This window comes from Simochromis diagramma, unplaced genomic scaffold (genome assembly GCF_900408965.1).
Source record: "Simochromis diagramma unplaced genomic scaffold, fSimDia1.1 OVJJ01000802.1, whole genome shotgun sequence".
Taxonomy (NCBI): Eukaryota; Metazoa; Chordata; class Actinopteri; order Cichliformes; family Cichlidae; genus Simochromis; species Simochromis diagramma.
The window spans coordinates 23,643,303-23,669,270 of NW_024387492.1; the positions used below are offsets into that span (position 1 = coordinate 23,643,303).

At 44.1% G+C, this 25,968-nt stretch overlaps 1 protein-coding gene across 3 annotated transcripts in view; it reads left to right on the forward strand.

The window, feature by feature from the left end:
• Positions 1 to 25,968, forward strand: part of vta1 (vesicle (multivesicular body) trafficking 1) — a 59,459-nt gene that overhangs the window by 19,047 nt on the left and 14,444 nt on the right. For all 3 annotated transcript variants that reach the window (XM_040017880.1, XM_040017881.1, XM_040017882.1), the window contains exons 3-6: positions 878 to 1,005; positions 5,839 to 5,914; positions 15,331 to 15,445; positions 25,549 to 25,800. In XM_040017880.1, the coding sequence (XP_039873814.1) occupies positions 878 to 1,005; positions 5,839 to 5,914; positions 15,331 to 15,445; positions 25,549 to 25,800 (571 nt within the window). The remainder of the gene's footprint in view (positions 1 to 877; positions 1,006 to 5,838; positions 5,915 to 15,330; positions 15,446 to 25,548; positions 25,801 to 25,968) is intronic.

A 25,968-nucleotide genomic window follows, 5' to 3' on the forward strand; every position in this document is an offset into this window, starting at 1 on the left:
CATCCCACATTCTTGTATTCCCAGGCCAGTTGTCCTCTGCTGTCCTACGCTCAGCTCAGTGCTTTTACATTCCTCCGCTACGACTCACAGTCAGCGAACAGAGTATCTATTCAGCCCGGCCAGGGTCCACCTGCTGGAAGCAACCCGTGTGTTTGCTTTAGTGCTTTTACAAGAAACCTGAAGCCTGCTGGACGCTGTAATGAGAGCTAGGCATTTCTTATAGAGGAGCAATTACAGGTGGAGCAAACCTAGTCAAAGCGAAGCAGAGCGAGCGAGACTAATCAAGCATCATGCTAGATGGCACCCGCTGAAGCGAGGACGTGTTTGCCTGAGTTAAAACATTTGAGCTAAGAAGTCAGAAGTGTTTTTCCGTGCACCAAACCAAAAGCGACACATCCAGGGATCAGAGTTAGTTTCTCCGGCCTCCGCTGGATGTTTAAAGGATCATCTGCAGGTCCTACTAAGTTTTAAAAACTGTAAATAAAGCAGATACTGGGATAAGTACATCCAGTAGATGGAATACTCCAGAAAAAGGATTTAGCTGGTCAAAGAGAGGCCCTGTTTTAATGATGGCTTTGTGTGAATTTGTGGGCACTGGTGTGTAAGTGTTGGTCTTCGTACAGTGAATGCATTGAGTGCGTGTCACCTGATTCAGCAGTTAAAACAGTACCTGGTCTAATAGCTCTGCAGGTCTATCCGTTTGCAAACGTGAGCGTGTGCAGATGTTCTTCTATATTTCTGATCTGTTGATCAGTTTCAGGCTAAAACATATTACACCTTTCACAACCAAAGTTTGACACTAAAACAGATTTATTGCTTTTCTCTGCAGAGCTTACACGGTTCCGTTCATGTGTCGTTGTTTTTGTTTCTCCTGCAGATGAAGAAGGAGCTGAGTGATAACGAGTCCATCAGTCAGGAGGTGGTTGGGAACGCCCACATCGAAAACTATGCCTTAAAATTATTCCTCTACGCTGACAACGAGGACAGAGCAGGACGATTCCACAAGTGAGAACTGAGCCACTCCGTGTGTGTGTGTGTGTGTGTGTGTGTGTGTGTGTGTGTGTGTGTGTGTGTGTGTGTGTGTGTGTGTGTGTGTGTGTGTGTGTGTGTGTGTGTGCGCACTTACTAGCGGGACTTTGAAGTTGGCTTTGGCCTGTAATCATAACATCCCAGAAGAGTGTAATGGCCCTGTGTAACTGGTTTGTCAGTGTAATGATTTAATCATTGAATGATGCTCTGATTAGTCAAATTAGAAACTTTGAGATATTTAAACCTTCAGTTCATGATGGAGTCTAAACATTAGATTGCCATTACAAAGGACTTGATATGAGATTTGTATTCACGAGTACAAGTACTTCATGGAAGGAGTCGTCTTGCAGGAAGAACCACAGAGCAGCTCCCAGCCCTCAGAACCACACAGTCCTGCTGTTTCTCTGCTCAAAAAAATATCTCAAACCTCAGTGAATAAGCGGGATGCACAGACTACCTGGTGCACTGGTGTTCTGTGGACCACAAAAATACGATCTGTGACTTTGAAAATGTGAGCACAGCTTCTGTCAAAAGAAACTCAGTTTCTCAGATAAAGGTAATATTCAGATTCCAGTTAGACCCGTTACTTATACTGTGGGCTCTATAAGACCAGCTTTGCATGATTCAGTGTTCAAAATAATTCTTCTTATACTCATACTGGGCCACAGTGCAACTCATCCTTGCTTTGAACCAAGAGGTTTTACTCGTCCATCCAAGAATGAAAGTTTGTAATTATTAATAAATCGATTAGTGACAGTCTGACGTTTTATTCACACATGGTTTAATTATGACCTTCCTCTCTAATCTGATCATTCACGAGGAAGGTCAGTATCTAACCGGGTCACTGGAAGGGTTTGTTGGAGGATTTCACTGGATATTTATATTTTTTCTTTTATTAGTTTCTTTGAGTCTTGATGTTTTTCCTCTGACAGGAGACATGTTGGAAACACCCCAACACTTTACGTCTTTCATACTGCAGCTCCTCAGCCTTTCCTCACTCTGAAACGCAATATTAGGCTCCTCCCACACTCGTGCATGAGGGGGCCGTATCAGGGCTATCCCCACTCAGTGATGTCAGCGAGAGCCAAGAGTAGAAAGGCCTGGGTGAAGCAGAGAGTTTAGAGCAGGCTGAATTCCTCACATCTGCACACTGAGCTCATTATTTGAAACTCTGCCCGTGTTTTTAATATGAACTTACACGAATGGAGCAGAATTCATGGCAGAAAATAAGCACAGCCGCCCCCCTTTAAGCCTCACAGTGTCACAGTGGGAAATTTTCCGGTATGTTCAGGAATATTCAGGAATGCTGCTCCTTGCTGCGTGTCCACGCTCAGTTTCTGCCGTCACCATCAGATGGTCGAGGGCCCTGTTGGGGACGGTCTTGGTCTCGGGGGACTTCTGTGTCCGTACATCCAGTTCCAGACCATTTGGTGGAAAGCAGGTCACATCTCCTTCCATGGAAGCAGTAACTCAGGCATCATGTGGAAAAATGCTGCCTATTTAGGTCAGGAAACCACCTCAGCCTGTTGATCTTCATTCAGCGTTCAGCTGAGAGTGTTTTAGCAGAGATGTTTCTGCTGCTAATCACAGTGTTCACACCCATCACAGCTTTAACCTTTGGAGCTAATTGAACCAATGAAGTCGGATTAAAACCAAAAACATTTGTTTGTAATCATTACTCTTCTGTTAGTGACTCTGGTTGTGTTAAATCCTCATATTTAACGGGGAAGAATAACATGACACCAGGTTATTGGAACAGTTGATTTGGGGGATTTCTCTGGAAAATGTGTGTTTCTTACTCTTTTCCTTTGTAATTTCTCCTTCCCCCAGTTTATCACCTGGAATGAGACTGCCCGACAGGAAACACCTTGGAAATAATCAGAAGTGTTTATACGTTCTCCACACGATTTCAATGCGTTCTTTGTTTGTCTTATCTGCGTTTCTAATGGTACATTAAGTGAGGCTGGCCAAATATTTCATTCAGGAATTCAATCTTTGTTTTCTTTGCTTTGTCTTTAAAAAGTTGGACCCTGTGTTTGACTCAGACACACCATTTCCTAGGAATGAGACAAAGAACAACAAAACAGAAGCACCTGCAACTCTGTGCAACTGCTGTAACCTTTCAACAAAACAAAGAAATCCACCATGCCTGCATGACAAAGTGACTTCAGATACCCGCTTATCCTCCCATTACCTGGATTCAGGTACCCAACAGCAGTTATCAGGCTGAGCTGGTTATCTGGTTGTGAGTTCACCTGGAGTTTCCCTTGCACGTTCACATGATAGGTGCGGCGCTGGTCCATCCATGCTTCTGACCAATAGGAAGCATGGATGAACAGGTTGATGAAGTCTCAGCATGAACACAGCTGCTGTAGACAATGCAGCGGTGTGAGCATGGCCGAGGAGAAGCTTTGGTCAGCAGCATTGTTTAAGATCTGCTGTATTAATAAAGTTTTAAAAGAATTTGAAGCCGATAGAAAGATAGTCATCAGTAATACAGTGACATCATCACCACAGCAGAAACCAAAGGAGTTATTATTTCATTAAATTAATTAAATCTGCTCATCCTTAAGGAAAACACCTGCTCCAACATCCCGCAAGTTTGCAACTTCATCACTCCACGCTTTATTACCTGCCCGAGCCCGGTTCTGCCTGAGGTTTCTTCCTGTTAAAAGGTTTCAATTCATTTCAATTTAATTCAATTCAATAGCATATCAGTAGCATCCAGATCTGCTAAAAAGACAGAAACTTGCATGACGTCTCCTCTGTGAACTCTGGAGACTCTGCACTTTGACCTTTGACCCGGGAGAAACGTGCAGAGTCGGTTTCCCTTTCTGTCAGTCATCTTGCAGCAGCTCATGCAGGATGAATGGATGCAGCCGACGTGTCTCTGGATTTGTTTGTGGTGTAAACACAGCCCAAAAGCTGTTTCCAGCAGGTATATGAAGCAGGACTGACTCAAGCTTCTGTTCTGCTGCTGGTCAGCAAACCCGCCTGCGGTTTTACAAGCAGCAGCGGTCTGCTGCCAACAGGAGCCTCAGCCGTGTGTTATGTCACTCCTGAACACACACACACACACACACGGTCACACGGATATACATGCAGACAGAGGTGTAAATGCGTACATGTTTACATGTCTTCATTTTGAGTCACACAGCTGAATGTTTTTTGAAAACTTCCCACTCTGCACTACAAGGAGCCCATTCTTTGTCCTTACCTGCGTGTGCGTGCGTGCGTGCGTGTGTGTGTGTGTGTGTGTGTGTGATGATGGGTTGCTGTGGTTACCAAACGTATCTACTCTTCAAACCAGAGAGCCCGGCCAGCCTCAACATCTGATCAACATCTTACACAAGCACATGCTGTTTAAAATCTTTTACCAAGAGTCAGATAACAGATAAAGAAGTAAACAAAAAGTAAACAATACTAAGCAAATAATTAACTAGTAATAACGTATACGTTAGCTTAATAAACAACAATAAAAGCTTAGTAAAGGTTTACAGTGACGTTAGAGGTAAAATGAGTAACGCTGTTATACAGAAATAGAAGATCCATCCCCTCCAGTCTAAGTGGCATTTTTAAGCCCCTGCCCCAGCTCATGTGGGTGGGACAGTAATGGAAACAAAAATGCTGATAACTGAAAGATAATCTGCAATCCTCAAAACACAAATGTTTGGCTCTCGACCTGCACCAGCCAAAGTTTTAAAGGTGCTTTCTTTTTTAAAACAATGATCCAAATGTAATAACTCTGAGCCAATATATATTACGCCGTTTTATACGAACAGTGACATATCTGAGTTCATGTGATTGTAAGACACTTTTAAAACTCGAGTGAGTTTATACAGTGTCCTGGCACTGATGCATGTGTGAATCCAACATGTCTCAGGAGACAGTTTGTGTTGTGTTTGCGTGTTGCGTGCTCTGTGCTCTACAGCACGCTGGAGAGGTCCTGTGGTGCTGAGCCTGCAGCTGCTCCAGTGGTTTGTTCCTTTGTAGCTTGGGCCACTTTTAGTTGGTATTGATTAAGGCTGGCCGATATGTGAAAATTTTCCAACCCACATTAATGAGTCCAATAAATGACGATAGGCGATATATTCGTGCAGGTGACTTCTTGATGGGCGGAGCAATGTAATCATGCACAGACTGATTTGCGCGTTTAGAACACAGAAGTCCAAACATGGAGCAACTAGTTGCCCAAAAAAATACAAAGTCACCAATTTGGGATTTCTTTGGCTTCAAACCGAAAGATTCAAAGAGGCAAACCTGAGGATGTAACCAAAGGGGTGTGCCGCTTGTGCAGACGCATAGTGCCAGCAAAGGACTCAAACACGACTAACGTGCATGAGCGTTTACGTGTCCACCATCCGGCTGAGTATGCTAGGCTATCACCAGCTTCCTCAGCTCTATCGAAAGTGCTTTTGCTAATATAGCTACTTTTTGGATTATTCGTTTATTTATTTATTTGAAATGCACCAAATCACGCTAAAGCTGCTGGAAGACGGTGCCGTTAAAACAGCCCTATTTCTTTTTTTCTTTTTTTTTCTTTTTTGTTTTTCCGTTGACTGCTTCTCTTAGCTTCAACCAACATTATTGGCAAAATTGCTCATGGGCAAATAAATAAATCGCTGTTGTAGAAACAAGGCTCTCTCAGTGATGGAGTAAGAGACTAATGGACGTTCTTCCATCTTATTCATTCACTTCTGTTCTGCCCATTTTTTTTTTTCAACCCCCTTTTCTTCCAACCTTTCCTCCTTCGTATATCCCATAATTCCTGCCGTCTGTCCCCCTCCTCTGCCTCTTTCCTTCCTCCAGGAACATGATCAAGTCGTTCTACACTTCAAGTCTGCTGCTGGATGTCTTGTCTGTTTTTGGGGAGCTGTCAGAGGAGGTAAGATAAAGACCCTGCTGGGAGTCCCAGGTTTGATCTCTGCAGAGTTATAATGATGACCAACCCCAATAGGAAGCTCATTTATCAGTTAACTGGCTGAAGGATGATGCCGACTTTATTTAATCATTTATAAATGATCCAATAATCCCCAAAGAGACCAAAACCAACAGAACATTCATCCTGCTGCCGAGGCCTGTCTGTGCAGCCAGATCCCGACAGCAGTCATGCATCTGCTTCTTTCGACTCAGACACGAGAAAGTGACACAGTCGTGACATCGATCAGGTCACTGCACTGTGGGAATGTCGTTAAAGGAGACTTCAGGTCATTCTCCAATCCCTTCCTTCTGATATTTCATTGTTGTTTTTTTTGTATGTTGGCTCTGCACTCATAACAGAGCTGCTGTGAGGCCAAGCGTTGACTCAGCTGTTGCGATGTATTCAGGGTGCTGCAGATAAACAGACTTTGTGTAAATTTGTGCTCTTATCCGCCCGCTAATCTGCAGTTATTAGCGAACCTTTGCAGACTGGCTGCACAGCCCGACATTGTTAAAACACAGAACTTTATTTTATTTCGCAGCCAAAAATTTTCAAAGATCCCAAATGTGCCGTGCTGAATTTTCAGGGAAGAGATGCACAAACATGTTAAATATTTCCATTTGATGAGAAGGTGCAGCCACAACACAACAAACCACAGAGTCTGTGTGAACATCAGAGTGAGCAAGCAGTGGAGACAGTCTGAGCAAATTAAAGCTCATCATTGGAAGCAAAGGTTTAAGTTTAGTGGTTATTAGCAGTGGCTGGGAGTTATTTGTGCCTTAAGGTGTGAAACACAGCGCAGCGTTTCCCACAGATTCAGATTACAGTACGTGTGGTGCAGGAGTCCCACGCTTTCTAAAATAAGTGATTAAAAATTCTGCTCAAATGTGCCGCTGCTCTGAACATTTTATGTGCAGCGTTTGTGATGAAGACATAACGGAGCTGTAGATGTCTCTGCAGCCATCTGCCTGTTATCTCCACCGTCAGCCTGCAGCTCGTCCCTCTGAGGGGCGCTGAGCTCTGCATAGAGGTGTTATGATCGACTACTGCAGACCATCATGTTGGAGTTCAGCTGTGGGGTGAGGTCCTCTTGAGATCAGACACCCAGACAGTGACTGAACTTTCAAAATAAGAGTGGGTAGGCTTATGGCCCAGTGAATTAACAACAGATAATGAGATTCTCCCAGATGGATTGAAAAATGGCCAAAGTATGTCCCCAAATATATTTCACTATCATTAATGATAAAAGTTCACCCTGTCGTTAGGAAACCCTGCATAGACATTTTCTTTGTATAGCACCAAATCACAACAACAAGGTGCTTAAAGGTGACCGCGTACGAACCTTTACTGTGAAAGTGAGGTATGAACACAGTCCTGCTTAGCTCTGTTCCTGTAAACACCTGGTGTGTATGATTCCCAGATCACCCAGAAACCATTAAAGCATGATGGGGCACTTAGTTCATGTATGGTGAGCTGTCATGTTCCCACACTGAGACCCACTGGTGACTGAGTTTCAGGCAGCAGAAAGAGGTTTTCAGCAGTGTTGCCACCATCTTATGTAACACTGTTACCGTCAGGGACCTTTATACTTAGTGAATGCCTTCAATGTGTTCCCATGTGTGTCAGAATTCATCCCACTGACTTGTTTCTGAGAGAGAAACCGAATCTGTAGCTGCCGTGTAACAGTCTCTGAACCAGACAAGTGAGTCAGTGACTTTGAAAAACACGACTATCCAGTTCAGTATTTTCAGAAGTGCTTTTCAAAAATGACTCTAGCCTTTGTAACTGAGGCTGGCACACATTTAATGTCACACATTTCTTCAAAGCAAGCACTCAGATGTCAGGTGATGTCCTGTCTGTCAGCAGGTACCACCCGTCATTTATTGATGTTTTTGCTTCCAAGGAGCCAGTTTGTCCTGTAAAGTGGTCTTGAGCAGCAGCTCTCCAGGGTTTCTGAACAATAATCAGTTGTTTTATTTATTTATTTATTTTAATTTTATTTTCAAGAATAAAAAGCCAACTCAAGGGATGAACCAGTGCTGTTCACACAAAACAGACAACTCAGGAACCAGTTTGAAATGGAATCTTGTGGCTTTTTGTTATGAGCAGCCTGTGTTTCACAAAAACTCATAATTTGTTCTTATTTTTTTAGGTGAATCTATAAAAATTGCCTAGGATAACAAAGTTAACACCAACAAGGTGATTCCCACAGAGCTATTGACTGAAACTTTGCCATATCTCAGCATGGTGTGTTTTTTAGAACACTAGGTGACTAAAGAAGAAATTAATAACCAAAACAATTGCCTGTAGCAAATAAACAGTATCTGAAAGTTATGTTCTTAAGAAAGAAGAAAAATCCAACTAGACTATATACAAGAGAAGAGAGATGATATGGACTTCAGTTGATCATTCACTGCTCACTGAAGCCTCATCAGAAATGGTCTCAGTGATAGGACGGCTGTCAGGAAGCAGTTCTTAATGTAGGGAAACGGGGAGAAAAGGCAGAGTTATGAAAACTACATGAACAGGTCTGATGGAGAGATGGATCCACATCATGGTCAGTATGTACGAGGAGGTCAGGAGGAGGTCCAACAGTGAGAGTCTGCAGCCATTTGTGACACAGGGTGGAGATTCTTTCAGAATCAGAATCAGAAAGGGGTTTATTGCCAAATGTTGAGCAGGTTTACAACATTAGGAAATTGCTGCGGTGCTTCAGTGCAAACATAGTGTCATAAAGATATAAAAATAAGAATAAGAATTAAAAGTGCTACGTAGAAAGATATGTGCATGAGATATACATGAGATATATACATGAGAATAAGAATTAAGAGTGCTACGTAGAAAGATATATACATTAGTGCAGGTGGTGATCAGTGCCAAACATGGAATGATGCAGTGACACAGCGTAGGGTCATGTGATAGTGGCGGGGACAGTCATATGGTTATTGTTCATGTGTCCAACAGCAGAGGGGAAGAAACTGTTCTTATGGCGAGAGGTTCTGGTGCGAATGGACCGGAGCCTCCTGCCTGAGGGGAGCAGGTCAAACAGACTGTGTCCAGGGTGAGAAGGGTCAGCTGAGATCCGAGCTGCACGCCGCAATGTCCTGGAGGTGTACAGGTCCTGCAGGGATGGGAGTCTGCAGCCAATCACCTTCTCAGCAGAGCGCACAACACGCTGCAGTCTCTGTTTGTCCCTGATAGTGGCTCCAGCGTACCACACGGTGATGGAGGAGGTGAGGATGGACTCGATGATAGCAGTGTAGAACTGCATCATCGTCCGTGTTGGCAGGTTGAATTTCTTCAGCTGCCTCAGGAAGTACATCCTCTGCTGGGCTTTCTTGATGACGGAGGTGATGGTGGGCTCCCACTTCAGGTCCTGGGTGATGGTGGTACCCAGGAAGCGGAATGAGTCCACAGAGGTGATGGGGGTGTCAGTCAGGATGATGGGAGGGAGTGGGGCTGTGTGCTTCCTGAAGTCCACAATAATCTCCACTGTCTTCTGGGCATTCAGCACCAGGTTGTTGTGGCTGCACCAGGACACCAGACGTTCAACCTCCCTCCTGTAGGCAGACTCATCCCCGTCCGAGATGAGCCCAATAACGGTGGTGTCATCTGCAAACTTGATTAGCTTGACAGACTGGTGGGTGGAGGTGCAGCAGTTGGTGTACAGGGAGAAGAGCAGAGGAGAAAGAACACAGCCCTGAGGGGAGCCGGTGCTGATGGTCCGGGAGTCCGAGACATTCTTTCCCAGCCTCACATGCTGCTTCCTATCCGTCAGGAAGTCAGTGATCCACCGGCAGATGGGATCAGGCACATTCATCTGGGAAAGCTTGCCTCGGAGATGGTCTGGAAGGATGGTGTTGAAGGCAGAGCTGAAGTCCACAAACAGGATCCTGGCGTAGGTTCCTGGGGAGTCCAGATGCTGAAGGATGAAGTGTAGGGCCATGTTGATGGCGTCGTCTACAGACCTGTTGGCTCTATATGCAAACTGTAGGGGATCCAGGAGGGGGGCCGTGAGGGTCTTGAGATGGGAGAGAACTAGGCGCTCAAATGACTTCATGACCACAGATGTCAGAGCCACGGGTCTGTAGTCATTTAGTCCAGTGATCCTAGGTTTCTTGGGGACAGGGATTATGGTAGAGGACTTGAAGCAGGCAGGCACATGACATGCCTGCAGTGAAGAGTTGAAAATGCCAGAAAACACTGGGGCCAGCTCGTTTGCACAGTGTCTGAGGGTGGCAGGAGACACGCCGTCTGGGCCGGGAGCTTTCCGAGCATTCAGGTTCTTAAACTGCTTCCTCACATCTGCTTCATGAATATGAAGAGTTGTGGTGGGAGGAGGTGGTGTGAAATCCTCTTTTGTGTGGGGTGAGGAGGGGGGTGTTGTAGGTGAACGGTTTGAAGGTGATGATGGCTCTATGGAGGGGGGAGAGGTGGGGGAATTAGTGTCCAAAGTGTCTCTATTGTTGGGGCCGTTGGAGGTGTGAAGGCTGCCTGATGGCTCGTCAAAACGGCAGTAGAAGTCGTTTAGGGTGTTGGCTAAGAGCAAGTCGTCAGTGGAGTGGGGGGTTTTAGGCTTGTAGTTGGTGATATTCCTAAAACCTTTCCACACAGAGGCCGAGTCATTCTCTGAGATCTGCTGCTGCATCTTCTCAGAGTGCTGATGTTTAGCAATGTCCACTTCTTTAGTGAACCTGTACTTGGCCTCTCTGTAGCAGTCCCTGTCTCCGCTTCTGAACGCCTTTCTCTTTTCCAGCCACAGCTTTTTGAGTTTAGGAGTAAACCAGGGTTTGTCATTGTTATAACTCACCCTGGTGCGTGATGGCACAATGCTGTCCTCACAGAAGTGGATATAGGAGGTGACAGTGTCCGTAAACTCGTCCAAGCTGTTAGAAGCAGCCTTCAGCCTTCCTGGATATCTGAAATGGAAAAACAGGCAGAAAACCTCAAAACAAGAGCTTCAAATCCTCTTCACAAATCCTGGAGATCTTTTCCTGAAGATACTTAAAGAAATGACAGAAAGCTCAGAGAGCTCAGACTGAAGAATTAAGTTTGTCGTACCTAATGCAGATTTTGAAGCTGGTTAGAATTGTATTGTCTATTTGTTAATGTGGCCACAAACTTTAAGTTGAAAAGAGAGATGACACCATTAGAGGAGATCGTTCCCTTTTATCTCTGTTCATTAAGAACACCATTAATCCTCAATCTGGCCCCAGTCTAGCCCTCCAGTACATTTAATTTGATGTGCATCCATATTCAGATGTGAAGACACGGCTGTGTGATTTCATGTTAACTGCATCAAGCTGCCAGATCTTTAACTTTACCATTGTTTTCTCTTTCCTCTTGCAGCTGTTGAGTTTTTATGTTCAGGCCTGATATAACAAATACAATTTTGCTTTTACGCGAGGAGTCGCTGTTACGCCTGATCAATTGGAATTATTGCCCAGTTGTTTCCTCTTCAGTTAGTTCCTCGTTGCTGTGCCTGGCCGAGAGCGTGCACTGGACATAAAAATCTACACGAGCAGAAAGCTCATATGCGTACTTCTTCTACTCCGGCTGTCACCGCACTACATTGTTACTAACAAAGGCAGCGTGGACCATCTGCCTCTGACTATAATTATGTCTCTCCACCATGAGGCCATGAGCCCACCTGGGGACATTGTCAGCCAATGCATTTTACATTAACAAATTACGGGAATTGAAAGCATTGTGACCCTAATCATGGTACTTCACAGAAAAGAGTCAGCAGCCGGGGAAACTACATGTTCCTGAGTCACTCTTTGAAAATCGGATCATCACCTAGAATATAAAAGGATCTGGATTTTTTTTTTTTTTTTAATACAGTCATGAAAAGGTTTTCACAGTTGTGCACAAAACTTTATCACATGACTGCATGAAGATAATGATGTTTCCAACAAATATGTTGAAAGTAATTCAGAACTGAAGCATTCGTGGCTCATCATATCTTGAAACGTTTAAGGTTTTACCAACCAAATGTCCAAATGAAGATTTAAAGTCCAGTGGTTCCCTCTGTGAATTGCTACCTTATTGTGGTGGAGGAGTTTGTGTGTCCCTGGGATCCCAGGGGGTATGTTATCTGGGGCTTTTGCCCTATGGTAGGGTCATCCATGGCGAATTGTCTGGTCCCTCACCCAGGAACAAACTCTGCCCGGGATGAGGTTAACTGGGCCACGGCCTGGAGCCAGGCCCAGGGAGGATGCCCGAGGTCGAGCGCCTGAGGCCAGGCCCAAGTAGTCTATGGGGCCTGGCCAGGCACAGTCCGAAGAGGGAACATAGGTCCAGCTTCCTGTAGGCTGCACCCAACCCGCCCAGCACATACTGCACCCGACCACTGTAGAAAACCTGAAAGGACCAACTCAGATAGTTTTTTTTGTCTTTATGATATTGTTGAGTCTTTTTGCCTTCTACAAAAGTCCTGTTTAGGTGTTAAATGAATGCAAAAACAACAAATTGCCCCGTGAGGGAGCATGTGCTTCCCTCTGCTATGAGTTATTGTTTAACCGAGAGTTTTACAATGTGTGACCTTTCTGTTGAAACTTTTATAGCGGTTACATTCCTGTCTTTCCCTTTGCGTGCTTTAATATCTCAAAGTGTTTTCCCAGGGATTAAAATAACCGGAGCCTCATCCATCTGCGATGGTAATGCTAAGGCTAAACAAATATGCGTCAGCTCTCCGTGTTGTTTCTGAGCTGCTTCTGTGAATTTGGCACTTAACTGGAATAAGCAGGAAATTCTCACAGGTCTTATCAGCTTCACTCCTATTGTAATATTTCAAAGATCCTTCAGCCTTGATTCACTCTAATGTGCCCCCATTAACACTCTACTGCGTCTCCTCACACCTCCATTGTAGTACATCGTGATCATTCACTGCCTGACACCGAGGACCTGGGACACGCAGTTTATGAATGGTAATGTAAATTCTCTGTGGGCGACTCCAAGCAAAGGCAGATGCGCACTGATCATAAATTTTACATCACTCACACCTGAGTGCAAACCAGTGCATAATTGAGGTTTAGTGCCCAACTTGGTACCTGTTAACCCCACTGGTAGAACTTTGTTACTCTGACTCTATAGCCGTATAGGGGACTGAGCCACTGGATAAATACCTCTAACAGCCTTATGTATGTTTTCTTTTCTGGGTTGGATGGATGGAACTTTATTCAGTACCTTAACCTTGAACCTTGGGACTGAAGTATTTTTATTTTCTTTAACTTCAAATTCAAATAGCTTACACCTTTTTATACCCTTCAAAACTACTTACCTGCTTCTTTGTCTTCAGGCCTTCAGCAGTTATACCCTCCCATTTAAAATCCAGGTCCTAAAAGTTGGCTCAAATTAAACCAGTAATGCTTTTTTCGTTTCAGACTCAGTTTTAGTATGTTTTCTCTACTTATCAGTAGAATAAATTACACCTTCCTTTCTCTGGCCCTGCTTTAAAAGCTAACCTGCTTCACATTAGGTCCATGTTCTAGAGTACTGATGGAAATCGGATAGCCAACAGAATGAGACCTGAATGTAACAAACCCACAGCAGACCCCAGTGCATGTTCATGCTTCCTGCCGGCGCCGCAACACTGCCGCCTGCTCCTGCTGTGTAGCCACAATCTCAGCCACCATTTGGATCAGCTCCTTCCACGGTTGGCCTAGTTGCAGGTCTGCTGTGTCCCCATCCTGGGTTTCGGCACCACTGTAACAAACCCACAGCAGACCCGGGTGCATTTTCATGCTCTGCAGCATCTCTTTATTAATGGTTGCTTGTTCACACACTGTTGGCTGCAGCTCTCTCTCTCTCTCTCTGCCAGCCACACACACACTGACAACAACCACCATCCTGCAGGACCCAGTACTGTTTAAGTCGGCGGGGCATGATTCCAGATGCCGCGCAGTGTAACGTGCGGTGGAGATGAAGCCAGCCGCGGAGGTGTGCAGGTGGATAGCGAATGAGCAACAGCTTCTGACTTTCCAAAAGTACTCATTTATTTACAATATCAAAAATAAAAGTGCTACCTCTACCACACATTACACGAGAGCACACTAGTCCGCGTACACACGGGAGCATCCATTACAGGGAGAGTGGGAAGATGAACAAAAAGGGGGTGACACACCAGTCATGAGACAGGAGGCGCCGCCATGTGGTGATACACTGCATTACAATAGCAACTGTTACAGCAGGTGCGTCCGCCTTCCCTGCATGGCACCGCAAGCCACGCCCCGCCACACTGAATAAATATCCCAGCACTTGGTGAGAGGAAGGATCTGTCAGTCTTTTCAGCTCCATCCACTCGTGGACAAGACCTACAGACACTCATCCCTGACCCGGAGTTGGTACTCCATCTTTTCTAGCTGTGGAATCGTGGCTTTGACTGTGTTAATCCCACCTTCAAACCACCCCAGTGCAAGGTAGAGGTCAGCACCCGACAAAGAGAACCATGTCATCAGCAAAAGCAAAGATAAAATCCTGAGTCTAACACCCTCCACTCCTCAACTGTGCCTGTCTACTAGTCAAAGTCTGTCCAAGAGTTAGGAACAGAATATTTGATAAAGCAGAGCCCTCACAAGAATGAGTCTTACTTTTTGTTGGCGGTGTAAACCCAGTCCTGTACAGCTGTACTGGGACCAGAAACTAATAAAGCTAAGCAAAGCTCACACTTCATGCAGTTATACAGTTTGCCTCACTCTCAGAGCACGCTGGCATGTGACAGGTGCAGCAAACAATTTCTGCCGCCTTCTCTTTGTTTGGGGACCGAACATAACACGTTTGTCAAGTGCGGCTTGGATTAGGACTTCCAATATAGCAGTACTAGCTCTGCTTTTTATATGTCGCGTGCCCAGGTCACAGTCTGGCTGTCTCAGGTAGATCCAGTGACTTCCAGTCTGGAAAGTTCCTCATCCAGATCATGACTGCAGCTACAAAACGTCTTTAACAAAGAGAGCCCCTATCCTGCATTGCTGGTGTATGACAATGACAATGAACTTAGGACCCATGGTAAACATGAGTAGAATAAATGGTTCCACTTGTTAAAATTAGATTGGTGAAATTGAGTGCTTTTGAACGGAGCACCCTGGGACCCACAAACATTTCTATTTTTAAGAAGACCTCATTAAAGGAGAATTGGAAACTAATGATTATGACATCATTAGGAACTAATGATTGACAACCTCAATCAATGAGAGTTCAGTTTGAACTTCCAAGTCCTTTACAGTGACTAAATTCATATGTTTCAGCAGCCTCGACCTTTGACCATATCGCATGTCTTACACTAACCGGCAGTTATATTTTTCCACAGCTTTTACCCCAAAAACTATCTCCCTGTGTCAGTTATAACTTCCTTGATGTGTGTTTATTCTTGCCTTCACCAGAACATCCAGCACAGGAAGTATGCCCGCTGGAAGGCCACCTACATCCACAACTGTCTAAAGAATGGGGAGACGCCTCAGCCCGGGCCCATCGGCATGGGTGAGGACGAGGAAGCAGGTGGGACACACTGATATGGAACACACACACACACACCCCTCTTTCCCCGTTACCAAACAGTCCTCTCTTGTGTGAGTTCTCTTTAATGAATGCTGAGGCCAAATTCCTTTTGTTGGCGCGTGTGTGTGTGTGTGTACCTTGGCTCTGCATTGTTTGCCTTATCAGGTCTGGGGCTGTAGCAGGAAAGTCATGCGGTGAAACTGGAGACGTTGTGAGATTAAAGGAGTGAGGAGAGTAGATTAGTCATGTGGTCTGTTCTTACATCCACAGTAAGTTTGTGCTTATGTGTGACGATGATTCAAATGAGCACAGTCTGGCTAAGAAAACTAAGAAAATGTGTGCGAAAATGCACCTCAGTGCGCGTGTGCCGCTAGGCTGTGCCGGATCTTTGTGTTCGTGTATACATGAGAATGAGCTGATATTTATTTTATTACTCTGTTTCCTCATATTGAACACAGTTCCCTGACCTTTGTCACATTGTAACGTTCTGGCTGCTGATGCCAGGCTTACACCATAAAACATAACCTTTAATAGAAAGAAAGCATGGGGGAAAACGCCATGAGATCCCGGGGAGATTGACCGAATTAGTCCACCAACAAAATGACCACAGCAGCCTTTAAAGTTCACCCTGTTCTTAAAAGCAGAAATGTAGGGAAGGAAACAAACCCTTTTTCTAATGTTCGCCACTTTAGCTGCTGACATGGGATTTGCAATAGATTACGACCTCCGAATAATAGTTTTTGCTCAAGTGGCTTTTTAAGTGGTCCAATTTGCAGACCATCCTGCAACTTACAGCATTTGTCTTTTGGCAAGTGGTAATTCTCTGCCTCTCTGGGTTAAATCTAAACATCAGAATAGAAATGGTTTGAGCTGTTCCTTTTTTTCTTTCCCCTACTCATGTGAACGGACTTCCTCCATGTTTAAGGCAACATGCGCGCATTCGCTGGTACAATATTTCGTTTTTCCTTGTATTCCTGTACGTCGTACGTTAAATTAGACATGCTACGGCAGCATTGGTCACTCACAGATCCAGGATACATTTTATGGTAACAGTTTTTGGTGTTCTTGCCTCATGGTTTCTCTCACCTTCAGAAACATGCTTGATTGTTGCAGACTTGCTCAGTTGAGGAAATCTCTGTGAAAGACATTCTTAATTGTAATTAATTAATGGATTTTTTAGTGAAGTGAGGGGTATACTTTCTCTTTGAAAATGTGCTTGTGATCGATGAGTTCAGGTCCTTCAGAAGGAATCGGACAAGCGAAGTGCGATTGTGTGGCTCGGCGTCTCAACATCTCTTGGGAGAATTATGTGATTATGCTAATAATTCCTAAACTCTGGTGACTTCAGCTACAAGTCGATTTTATACCACGCCATCTGGACTCATTTTCAGATTGCACTCAGACTGCGAGAAATTGCATCAAAAGGCCCAGGAGAAAACACGAGTGTGTTTTGACATGAGCACCTCCGGGCCTGCACACGTCTCCGTCCCTGCAGGGGAAACTCGAAGCGTAGTTTTCATGTCAGTGGAGTGATGTTGACGAATTCCTCGCTACAAAAACGACCATCTGCTCGGCCACGCCCGCTCAGTCCACATACACGCGGGCGTGCTCGACCGTGACATCACCTCAAAGAGCGCTCATCTGCACTCGCATGTAACACACACACAGCACATTTACATCTTCTTGCATTTCCGACCATGTCTGCCACAGATTTTCACGCTTTCCTCCTCTCCCTGCGGCGTTGGGGTCTCTGTGTCAGTGATGACATCATGTTAGCGATATCATCCACCCTGCACGTATGGATGGTGTATGTGTGTGTGTGTTCCAGCGTTACTGTATTTTTTTGTTTTGTTTTGGGGTTTTTTGTTCCATTAGGATTTTATCAGTATTTCAACACCATTACGCTGTGTGTGTGTGTGTGTGTGTGTGTGTGTGTGTGTGTGTGTGTGTGTGTGTGTGTGTGCGTTTTCTTTCTGTCCTTTCTCACAGACTCACAGACAGCCCAGATGTTTAGTTTAGTTCTGTGTGTGTGTGTGTGTCTGCCCGCGTGTGTGTTGGAAAGTGAGCACATCTGTCTCTCCATCAGAAAGCATTCCTTTCTGATAGGATCACTTTTGATTGATTACTATTGTTGATACTCGTGCAAATACAACATGATTTGTGGAGTTTGTTTCTCTGTTTCTCCTGCTGTGACGAACATGTCAGCCATTGCTGGCTCCAAAGAGTGAACTTCAGGGTGCTCGCTCTCTTCACCGTAATGGTTAAAACCTTTGTGACTGTCTGCAGCATAAAGAATCTATTTTTTTTTTCTGTGATTTGTTGGCAGTTGAATTAATCTTTGATGAGAGGTGGGCGGGGTCAGTGGCAGCTTTTGTGCACAAATAAAAAATACTTATGCACACGGTTAATAAAAAACTGATTTAGCTGCTACCTGTTTCTGTTGCTGTGGGGGATTCCCCCAAGAATAAACTATGTCTGTATCGCCACATGTGTTTCCTTTGCGCGGCTTCAGATCATACAGGGTGGTAAACTAAAACAAATGAAGTAGAAATCAAACGTTTGACTTTTAGGAACACTCGGACGTGGATTCTTTGGGTTCGGTGTGCCGAACAGAGTGAAAGCCCGCTGTTAATGTCAGCTGTAGTGATTAACAAAGGCCCCATATATTGTCCAGGCGTCGTTTATTTACTGCACTGTTGTCGTGGTAACTTTGTGAGATATTATTTCCACATCTCAATAGTTCAGAAATTTTTCACCCAGGGCAAGGAACAGAGGGGAAACTTCCCATGTGATAAGGTTGTTAGAACAAAGGAACATGTTTACATTTTTTTATTTTTTTTTATTACGGACTTGACCTTTAAAGATCAGAGCCTTCAATTACAAGCCTCGTCTGGAACAGCTGGTTAAATTTCATGCGATGTTTTTCACAAATCCCTCCATATATTGTGTAATTTCCCAGGATTTCTCAAAAGGTTATGATCTCACAGCTGTTATTTACCTTAAAAGAATCACTTCTTGGAGCGAACCTACAAAATAAATCGATAAATGAAAGGGTGGAGGTTTTGGGGGGTGGGTGTGGGGCACAGGGAGAAAACGTCCCGTGCCAAGTTGTTAAAAATATAAAGCATGTTTTCTGTGACCTGAAAACATGCTTTATATGGTGAAAGTTATTGAAACATGACTTTCATAAACATTAAAGTCAAATCGAGCAACACAGAAGGGGGGGTCCTTAGTGACAGTTGGATAAACAGATTTTAAATTAAGGCCCTGTGAAGCCCACAAATCCATTCTGACTGACCGGCTGGTGTATAATACTAAGGCTACGTTCACACTGCAGGTCTTAATGCTCAATTCCGATTTTTTGATCAAATCCGATTTTTTTTTTTTTTTTGTCTGCTTGTTCACACTACAAATAAAATGCGACAGCAAACGTGCTCTAGTGTGAACGCTCAAAGCGGCCCGCATGCGCAAAAGAAGATGTCACACACAACGCGCTCTGTTTAGACCCAGAGCAAACAATATTGTTTGACTGATGGCCCTTAATATAAAGACTTCGGACTTTATGTTTCCTAATTTTTGCTTTAAGTTATTTTGTTATTTACATAATAATCTAAATAACCTAATAATTATCCTTATTGCTGTTTTAGAGGAGCGGTGCTTCAAAGGATAGTTGCAGACTTCTGTCAGAATCTGCAGATTATACAGTACAAATAAAATGTTCACGTTTCTCCAACGTTGTCTTCCCAACAGTTTCACTAACATCTACACCAGATGGCCAGGAAGCGTTTGCGATGTCTTCTCGGGCGCTTCTCCGGAGCTGATAATTGGCGTCTGTCTTGTGTCAGTGACGTAAAAGACGGATTTAATGCAACATGACCGTTCAAACAGCAGTCGCTTTCTAAAACATCGGATATGTATCGGATTCAGTACCACATACGAAAGTGACCCAGATCGGATTTGAAAATATCGGATTTGTGCCGTTCACGCTGTCATAGCATGATCGGATATGGGTCGCATAGTGTCAAAAAAATCGGATTTGATGCGCTTTCGCCTGCAGTGTGAACGTAGCCTTAGTGACACAGTTATTAAAAAGCTTTATAGGTTAGAGGCCATTATCCCTCCTATGAAGGATTCAAGTCAACAGTGGTTCTTTGATGCGTTGCGAGGGTTGGTGAAGTAAATTTGGAGACAGTTAAATCAAAGTGGAGCTGTTGTGATTTCCCTAAGTTTCCATCTACAAACACTGTTTCAGGCTCTCAGACCCTAATATGGTCTTCTCAGACAACATCAGCTACAACCTCCTGCTGTGTGCAACAGGCAGCAAATCAGAAGAACCTTGGATGAAATGGGGAGGGGCTAAAACAGCTTCTGGGTTAACGAATGCTCATCAGAAAATAAATGAGGATTATTTCAATCTGTGAATCATGTCTAAATAATGTCTTTTCTTCCAGATCTTTTCTGGAAGTCTAATGCTTGAGAACTTCTTGTGTGTTATTTTTATGTATGTATTATATGGCAAAAGTGAGAGAATGAATAAAACAAGGGAACAACAGGCAAACCCGGGTTCATGCTCCAATCAGCTAAAAGCAAACAACAGTCAGAATAAATGAGAACTGATATCCCACTGATAAAGTCACAAAAGCCATGAAAGGAGCTGGGATGGATGTGGGTTGTTAAGCAGTTTGAAGATGAACAACAGCTGTGGGCAGGCAGAAGCAGCTGAATGGCTCACTGTAGATAAGATTTTCATAGAAAGCCGGTGATAATGAAACTGGTGCTGTTTTGATGATTTTTAAAGGCATGAAAACTATGAAGTGTAATTTGTTGACCACCTTGACTGGTTAAATGTAAAAGGGGGAAAGTGGAAGTAAGCAAAGTTCGTCTTCTACCTGAGTTGGTTAGGATTCTGGGATTTATGAATGGTGAAGCTTAGAAGTTAATAGTCATGATTCTTTTTCTCACAACAACTGGTCAGGAGTTTTAAGCAGGACTACAGCAGCTCGTGGCCTTGGCTGGTGTCCACGGTGGAAATGAGTTTGGGGATGTACAGGTCCTTAGAAAGGGGAAAACATATTTCATCCAGAGCAACAGAAAAAGGCAATAAATAAATAAAATGAATTAAAAGAATATCATAAGGGACAAAAGCAGAGAAGGGCTCAAAGTAGTGCCTAAGAGCAGCGACCGGCCTCCAGACGCCAGCTGGAGGGCTGAGGGTCTGTCTGAAGCTATGCCGAGCTCAGAAACTGCTTTTTAACAAGTGCCCTTTGACAAGACACTCAGCCGATCTTTATACCACAGAGCTGCACAGCGTCCGGCAGCAGGACGCTGTGCACTCACCCACTGCTGTAAACAAGGAAGCAGAGCAGGAAGAACACTGGCCACAATCTCCATTTACTCCCACAGCTCACTCACCAGTTTTATACCAGCCTGATTAGATCGATAAAAGGGGATGGTGATAATATTGATGATGATGATGATGATGATGTGACTTGGTTCAGAGTGTGATTTGGGCAGCAGTAAGAGTTGATAGCGTTCATAGTTTGGCTGCTGTGAGCTCCCTGTCTGCTCTTCGGTTTCAGTTACAGAACACTTTGAATGAGCTACAGGTGTCATGGCTGCCAGGTGTTTGTCATTCAGTGGTTTAAGGAGAGCAGAGAAAGGAAGACGGGAGTAAACAGGGGAACTTTGAGTGAAACTTCTGTTGATATAGACAAAAACTCATAACCACATAATGAGCTGCTGCCCAGTGTTAACACGCCTGATACTGACTGTGTTTGTAAATGGAGTCGATACTTTCTCTATGATTGCACATAAATCTGTAACGTCTCCATTCTGACCTTCAGAAAATCTCCTGCTGGCAAAAAAGCTGATGCTGTACTTCACACTATGTTTCATTCATGGCACACAGCTCCACTGAAATCTTACAGTAGTGTGGGGAAAAGTGCCTTTCAGGATCCACTGCCATTCACAGCGAGATGATTATCACTAATTAAGCAGTTATAAAAAGGAGAAAAAGCCGTTCCACCTTAATTAATATGATCTGATGTGACTTTGCAAACTGACACTCTGAGAGCACAGAAAACTTTGAGTCTCGGATTTCATGTTTGACCTTTTCATTGATGTTCAGGGTGAAAATAATAATGTATACTTTTCAGTTGACCCACAAAATCATATTCTTTGAAACTCACAAAGTGACATGAAAGAATATCAAACATGAATATTACTTAACTGATGCAATGTAAAATCTATTTGAAGAAACAGTTATTTGTTATCCCAGTACTGCAGCGAGGGGTGAACAGTAATTAATCTGATAGATGGTATTAGTGCTGTTTAAGCAGTTTTACAAACATCAAATGGCAAAATAAACAAATAACAAACTAAAAAAAGAACTAAGAGTCAGAGTCTGACAGACTTTTCGAGCTGAAACCCAAAATCATTCCCTGAATAATCATAGCGTGTGTGTGTGCGTGCGTGTGTGTGTTCTTTTGGGGAGGTGTGGGGCAAACTGTGGTTGAGTTGATGCAGCTGTGGGTTCCTTAAGGAGGCTCCTGCTTTTGTGTATTCGTGCATGATTTTAAAGGCGTACCAAAACTGCTGCATTTACAGACTCATCAGTCTATAAGAAAATAAAGGAGGGGGGGAAGTGCTGTAATTGCCTTGAAAGGAAACTTTCCTCCAGAGGTTACACTCCCGCTGTCTATGCTGTTGCATAAGGCTCCTATAGATTTCAGTCCTATAATGTCTCCTCTGTAAGTCCAGCATAGCCCTGGTAGCATGCTATTGCTGCTTGAGCGCTGACTGGACCTTTAATGCTGGGAAAAGAAAATTTAAAGTACATGAACATTAACAGAGTGTTGAGCTGTTTGGAGCACAGGCATAGGTGCACACACAGTTGTACACGTACAGGTGTACCAACAAAAAAACAAATAAGAGATAAAAAACTTACAGACTGTAATATAGTTTATTCATATAGTTTTCAGTCTGATGCACAGATCGTAACAAATATCTGAGCATTGAGAAAGTGTGTGTGTGCGTGTGTGCGTGCATGCGTGCGTGCGCAGATGTGACTCCACAATGAAGGGGTGTGGACGTTCACGCTTTAACAACTTAATGAAAGATGGAGCGGTCCAGCTAAAGTGTCAGATCTCTGCTTCATGCCCGTCTGCCTTTTTGTCTCTGATGCAGTAATGACACAGGCTGGGCTCTAACGTGGTGTCGAATCCAGCCTGTGTCTGCACATCCAACCCAGTAGCTTAATCTCTGCAAACATCTCTGGCTGTCAAGAAGTGTTTTCTTTGTGTTAGGTGTGGTTGCTGAGTCTGCGGGCTTGCAGTCAGGAGGTGAAATCACTGCAGTCTCATGTGTTTCACAAGGCTCTGTCCTTGTTTAAGGATTATTATTACTCTCTGTCGCTGCATGTTCAACTCTGACACCTTTGTTCATGACGTTACCTCCCAGAGTTCCACTCTGAACGTGAGTGTACAGGTGTGACAAACCGCAGTGTACCTGTTGCCACTGAGTGAGGGCTCGAAGGTCGAAGGCCACAATGAAAACAGCATTTACCGAAAAAAAAAAAATGCTTAAGTCACTTAAACTGTCAGTAACTGAATAAAGGAAATGTTCTGCTAACACAGAAACCATCAGCAGATGATCGGGTACAAATGTAACCTCTTCTTCACTAAGCACGCGTCACAGGTCAGGGGCCGGGCACAGACATCAGAGTTTGTTTTCCAAAAGTTACCAAACATGGCACGCTCAACTCGCTGTTTTTGTGTGACTGATAAGCATTAAGAGGGTTATCATCATTCATAAAAGCCAAGCCTGTTGTTTTGGTGAAGAGGATCTCGGTCCCAGCTATGTCAGTCTTACTAAATTTTAGGGTGTTTTTGTAGTAATAAATATTACATGTTCATGTAGAGCTTCAGTGTATGAAGAAGCAGTAATATTGTTAACAGTCTGCTGTGTGAGAACAGTGTGTTTAAATATAAATGTGGGTGCTGGGACATTCAGACACATAGTGCCTTGTGTTTGTATCATTTTCCATTTTCTGCAGAACTTCCATTATTGTACTTCTGCTCTTTCATCATCAGATTTGATGGTGCATGATGGTGCATGATGGTGCATGATGGTGCATGATGGTGCATGTGTTACCTTCAGTTTTCACATATATCTGTTGTGTTAACTCCTTCAGTGCTATGTTACTTAGATCCAGTGATGTGTAATAATTTGTGTCTGTTGTTGTTGTTGTTTTTAACTCTCTTGAAAAATGAAGGGGATTTTTACTTTTGAGCTTTAGGGTGATACGTAAACACTGTAAACCAGTGGTTCCCAAACTTTTTTTGCTGGGCCCCCCTTTGTTTTACATGATGGTGTGTGCCTTTTTTCACGTCAGGCTGTGCGCCACGTTATTGTTTACATGAGATGAATTGCAGAATAGCATATAGAGACGAAATACTGTTACTGTTAATCTGACTGTCTTCAGGTTTTACACGCAGTTACTGTCCCTCCATTTACAAAGGCAGAGGCCTCACGGTGTGATTATTTTACGTGTAGTTGGTTCTTTTCCCCCCTGTATAATAATATTCAACATTGCTATCAACACATTTTTTTTTTTAAAAATGCCTCTCTGTGCAAAATGGGTTTAAAAACCTAAACAACTGTGGGATGCTGTTTGTCCATGATTTGAACCGAGGGAACAAATCGTGGCAGGATCAGCCTGATATTATTTGTATCCCACTGTAACTTTACTGTATAAAGAGCTAACATCTCCAAAATGTCAGGAGTAGTTACTCATTACAACAAGTGTTTGTGAACTAAAAATCAAGAATGTGGGATACTGTTTGTCCGTGATTTGAACAGCCCAGCGCTGCTCCCAAGAAGGGAAAACCAATTCTGCAGGGGAGACCTACCTCGGCACTTGTGCAGGTGAAACCAAAGGGAAGATATGCTTCACCATATTTTGTAGTCTTTGGCTTAGAATGAAGTTGGTTTGGAAACATATTCAGCGATGCTTCATCTCCTGCTTTGTGTTTCTGTGGGCGCCCGTGCTAGCAGTGTCCAAGCATTTTGTTTTTTTTCTTTTCATACCGTGCCCCCCTGCCATGGCCCTGCACCCCCCCTAGGGGGTGGGCCCCACACTTTGGGAAGGTCCGCTGTAAACTGTGTTTCCATATTGAATAAATGATGCTTAACAGGTCGATAACAGAAAATAAACTGGTGTAATGTAATCAGAGGAGTCAGTGGCTGGTGTAACGTCCCCAGTCCTGTGATGTGTTTAAAAGTGCAACAGAATACCAACAAACAAGGGCGATCAGTCATCTGCAGTCCTGCAGTCGCTCCATCAAATGCTCACACATGCCCCGCTGCACACTCCATCTGAAACCAATTTCTGATGTAATATCTGTGGGATTTACACACCTCCTTTCTGTTCACTTTAATCAGATTCTCATAAATTCTAATCATTTTCCCCAAACTCATTTTTGGATTCCACCTGATGTGCTTTTGATGAAGAACCCTTTTTCACTGTGTGATTGAAACCAAGTGAGGCCAAAAGCTTTAAGCTTCTCTGTTCACCTCCTGCATCCTGACGTGTGGTAAAAAATATCATTTTTCACTTTTAGACACAGAAACTTGAACAGAGTCTGAGGGTAAGCAGCATGATGAGCACCAAAGGCACCGGTTGTAAATGATCCGGGCTGATGTGAGCTACAAAGACTTTTCTTATTTCACGATCCGTCACTTACACTTCTATCCCTGTGTTTCCATTTTACCCTGTGTGGACAGATATGTAGTTATTAGAGATTAGGGCGCAGTGACGGGCTGGAAAGTGGTGAAATCAGGTGGGTGGATCCGATCCTGGCCACACTGCTCTCACGTTTCTTCAGTTGAGAAACCGCGTGCCAGTGAAAACAGAAATTCCTTCATGATCCACTGAAACTCTGAGATATGGAAGTGATACACAAGTGTGAAAGCAAAATGAGTTTCCATAAAATATGTTCCAGTAGTTTTTATTGGAGCTGCTGTCCATTGAAGAAATCTTCCTGTTTCACAGTTAATGACCCCCCCCCCCCCCCTCTCTCTCCCTCTCTCTCTCCCTCTGATAGACGAGTTTGGAGCTGAAGGCTTCTCCGGCCTGGGCCTCTCCCACGGGGGTTCTTTTAGGGGCGGTCCTCCTTCACAGGCCTCCGAAGACCAGGACCACAGTTCGGTTCCAGGCCCCGCCCCTGGCATAGGTTTTGCTTCCGGTCCAGGATCAGCCCCATCGGGTCCTCCGACCACAAACTACAACAACATCCACATCCCACCAGGAGCCCACGCTCCGGCTAACACACCGGCCGAGCTGCCGCCGCCTGCAGGTACGACAGAGGTTGGCTGTGTGTACAAACAGCGTGGCCACATGTCAACACGCTGGTCACTCGGTTTAGTCTATAGCAAGCTGAGTGTACGTGCTGAGCTCTCCATGTTTGACACATGTGTCCTTGTCGAGCAAAACATTTCACTTCACATTGTCCATCAGCCTCAGC